The sequence below is a fragment of the Aspergillus pseudoviridinutans genome (genome assembly GCF_018340605.1).
Source record: "Aspergillus pseudoviridinutans IFM 55266 DNA, scaffold_5, whole genome shotgun sequence".
NCBI classification, from domain to species: Eukaryota; Fungi; Ascomycota; class Eurotiomycetes; order Eurotiales; family Aspergillaceae; genus Aspergillus; species Aspergillus pseudoviridinutans.
The window spans coordinates 986416-990214 of NW_025091285.1; the positions used below are offsets into that span (position 1 = coordinate 986416).

The window sequence follows — 3799 nt, forward strand, 5'->3', positions numbered from 1 at the left end:
AACTGGATCTATACAAGGTCCGTTACGAAATGGTAATGGATAATCATGGAGGCTTGAGGTTCCCCTGTGTTCCTTTTTACGAATATGCTTACGATGCTACGGCCTCTAGCTTCTGGTATTGTTGATGATGTATATGCTGTTCTTTATTTGTTGCTATCTTTTCGGATCTTGTTCAAAAGAAGATCTTTGTGGTATGTATCTTTAAATAGATGATTATGATGACTGATGACTAATAAAATTCGTGGATGACAGCGTGGAGATCATTGACCATCGCAAGTTCTTTTGTTACTTAACTCGTGAATCTTCGAGGGGGGTATGTGCGGCATGCTTCACAAGGTGAAACGCATGATTTAGTTACAGTATTGAAGCCGGTTATCATTGGAAAGAAGAAGGATACAGCTACAGACATCAAGCAGACTGTACCTCCTCTGTAACTTTGTACGGATCGGCGGAAGCTTCAAGTAGGTTGCAAGACCGCCAATCAAATCGCTCGAATGATCTCATCGTCATCGTCGGCCTGAGGCACTCCGCCATCTCATCCGCCGCCGCCTGCTGTGCCTCTCTACTTGCTTTTCTTCTCAATCATCGCCCTCCCTCGTACAGTTAGCCTTTTGTGACCCTTGAATCATTTAGCATTACACTCCCACTGGCACTACTTTGTGTTCTCAATGACAAAGTCCCCTTAGTTTCTGTACTGCTCCATGTTCTACGGCACTGCGCCACAGGCGTCATCCCCTACGACTTCTTTACAGGACAATTGTGCTCGTGAATTCTTGTTCGGAGCTCCGATGAATTATCAGAAGGCATGTAGGTTGCTGCAACGATAAAGCTGCTGTAACTCTGTGGATCTAGCCAGAGTTCGGTTTCCTTCCTGTCCCCGTCATCATTGACCACTTCGCCTGCGATTCCAACCAAGGGTTTCCACGCCGCCATAATATTCGACTGAAAGAGATCCCTTGACTCACCATGCCTTCCGTCAAGTCGTCGCTAAGCAATGGTCCTCAGACCGAGATGGCTGCGGCGACAGGAGCTTATGGGGCCTACGAGACATCAGCCCCACAGACCCATCAGGACACCGCATCGGAGGGTCGACCTGCGACGAACAAGCCGAAGCGGAGAAAGAACCGTCATCGAAAGCGTCGCAATCGCCGGCAGTCCTTTCTTGCACCTGAAGAATCCAATACTGCGACTGCGGTCTCGGGTGCTGAGGAGGCCATGATAGCGGGGGATCAGCCCCATTCTCGACCGGCGCTTCCATTCTACAATCTGGGAAGGGATTTGAGCAGTACAAGCTTGGAGAGTGAGGCTCTGCTGGATCATCGGTAAGTTTAATTTCCACTTGGGGGAATATCGCGTCATTTTCCACATCGCTCATATGCGCCTTCGTCAATCTATGCAGAAATCAACCCATGATGCGCCCACGGAGAGAAAGCCGGCTGGCACAGTCCTTTCGACCTGGATCCATGACGATTCCGCCTCGTTCTACCGATTTAGCTTCTCGCGGTACACCCACCGGTACCAGGGCCTTCAATGCTGGAGACGACAGCGATGGATCAGAGGGAATAGATGATCATACGCCGTTGATACGACCAACTCCAGGCCCGAATAATAACAGATCCTGGTACGGAACGGATGCCAAGGCAAGCCCATTTGCATCGCGCCAGCGACGTGCCTCTATGCAGTCAAATTCGTCCCGATGCTCTCCTCGCGGTCTGGCGAATTCTGACCCTGATCGAGATTATGACATCAATAACCCTCCTTCCGTCCCGAGCTCACCGAAGCTGGGAGGTGAGATGAACTACGACGATGCCGTGGTCACGGGTGCAGACTTTGACTTTGCTCTCGCCAAATCGATTGATAATCGCAATCAGGCGGGCTCTCGGCCCAATGACATGGTAATTGACGTCGACGGTCGTTCCACTCAACGGAAGCCTTCTACCCAGTCCTCCCCCAGTTCACCACACCTTGCGCCTCACGAGGCTCTTCGTCGGCGCCGCACTGTCGCATTACCGGTAGAGGAGGATGTCTGTTTTCCCATCGAAGTGGCCTCAGAGCTCGCCGAGGAGGATGCGCGGAGAACGTCCCGCGAGGACGCTCGGCGGCGGCGGAGAACCAAGGAATGGCCGGATCTGTCTGTGCTGGAAGAATGGAGTCGGGAGGAGAAGGAGGAACGGACTGGCGTGCTTCGCGCCAAAAAGATCAGCGAGCCCGTGCTCATTGAGGGTCGGCTGAGACCTCAGTACCGAGTGTGGCGGCGCGAAGAAGACGAGGCGCCATATCGATTCACTTATTTTAACGAGGAGTTTCAGAGTACCATTCATGCCCAAAGCATATCCGAGCTGGTGCAGCCCGGTGGTAGTTTCCGGGAGTTATTCATCCCTGATCCTCCGGAACTGGAGGATTCGTCTGATGAGGAGGACTTTGAGGATGAAAACGCTCACAGTGAGCATTTCACCGACTCCAACCACAATGACCAGGACAACGTCAAGGCGGAAGACCCCAGGGCGGCACAGGCCGGTTTACACAATGGGAACGCTGCCACTGGCCCAAAGATGTCCATAATCAGCGAAGGCGTGTCCGAGGCACGCACGTCTGTTGAAGCCTCGCCGGCGCGCAAGGGCTCACCACCGAAGCCAAAGAAATATGGGCCTCGTCCGACCTTCTGGCTGGATGTTCTCTCACCGACCGATGCGGAAATGCGCGTGATCGCCAAGGCGTTTGGGATCCACGCCCTGACGGCCGAGGATATCATGATGCAGGAGGCGCGTGAGAAGGTTGAGCTATTTCGAAGCTACTACTTTGTCAACTACAGGACCTTTGAGCAGGATCCCAACAGCGAGAATTACTTGCAGCCTGTGAACATGTACATCGTCGTTTTCCGGGAGGGGATATTGAGCTTCCATTTCTCGCAGACGCCTCACCCGGCGAACGTCCGCCGGCGTATCCGCCAGTTGATGGATTATCTGATCCTCAGTTCCGACTGGATCTCATATGCGCTGATCGATGACATCACGGATGTTTTTGGTCCGCTGATCCAGTCTATTGAGGATGAAGTAGACGAGATCGATGAGAAGATCATGAAGATGCACTCTCCTGGGCGGCCCATGGATCCCAGCAATAACAACCCTCCCAACCGCCGCGAGGATGAGAACGATGAGCCAGAGCCACCCGCTCCTGGCGAGATGCTGCGACGCGTGGGAGAATGCCGCAAGAAAGTCATGGGGATGTACCGATTGCTGAGCAACAAGGCAGACGTTGTGAAGGGGTTCGCTAAGCGATGCAATGAGCATTGGGAAGTAGCGCCGAAATCCGAGATTGGGCTGTATTTGGGAGATATCCAAGATCACATTATGACTATGACCAGCAGCTTGACCTACTACGAGACGTGAGTCCTTCCCAGCGAGTGCGTTGTGTCCGGAGATGGAGCCAGCTAACCGGTGCCACAGGCTTCTGTCACGAGCGCATTCGAACTATCTAGCCCAGATCAACATCTTGATGAATGAACGACAAGAGCAGACAGCAGATGTTCTTGGGAAGCTTACCGTCCTCGGAACCATTGTGCTTCCCATGAACATCATCTGCGGTATGTGGGGGATGAACGTCAAGGTTCCCGGTCAAGACATAGATAATTTGTGGTGGTTTTGGTCAAGTAAGGACTCCTTGCATCATCCTCTCTCTCTGGGGAATTTACAGAGAATGGTCATATGAACTGACACTGCCTTGAATAGTTACTGGAGGACTGATCCTCTTCGCCTTTGCTTCCTTCCTGATTGCAAAGCGAGTCTACAAGATCGTCTAG

General features: G+C 52.4%; 1 protein-coding gene across 1 annotated transcript; it reads left to right on the forward strand.

The window, feature by feature from the left end:
- Positions 1–966: 966 nt before the first annotated feature.
- Asppvi_007405 (corA metal ion transporter) lies at positions 967–3799 on the forward strand (the record flags this gene model as incomplete). Its single annotated transcript, XM_043303292.1, has 4 exons — positions 967–1322; positions 1400–3385; positions 3447–3649; positions 3729–3799. The coding sequence occupies 4 exons, from the start codon at positions 967–969 to the stop codon at positions 3797–3799; spliced, it is 2616 nt and encodes an 871-aa protein (XP_043159227.1).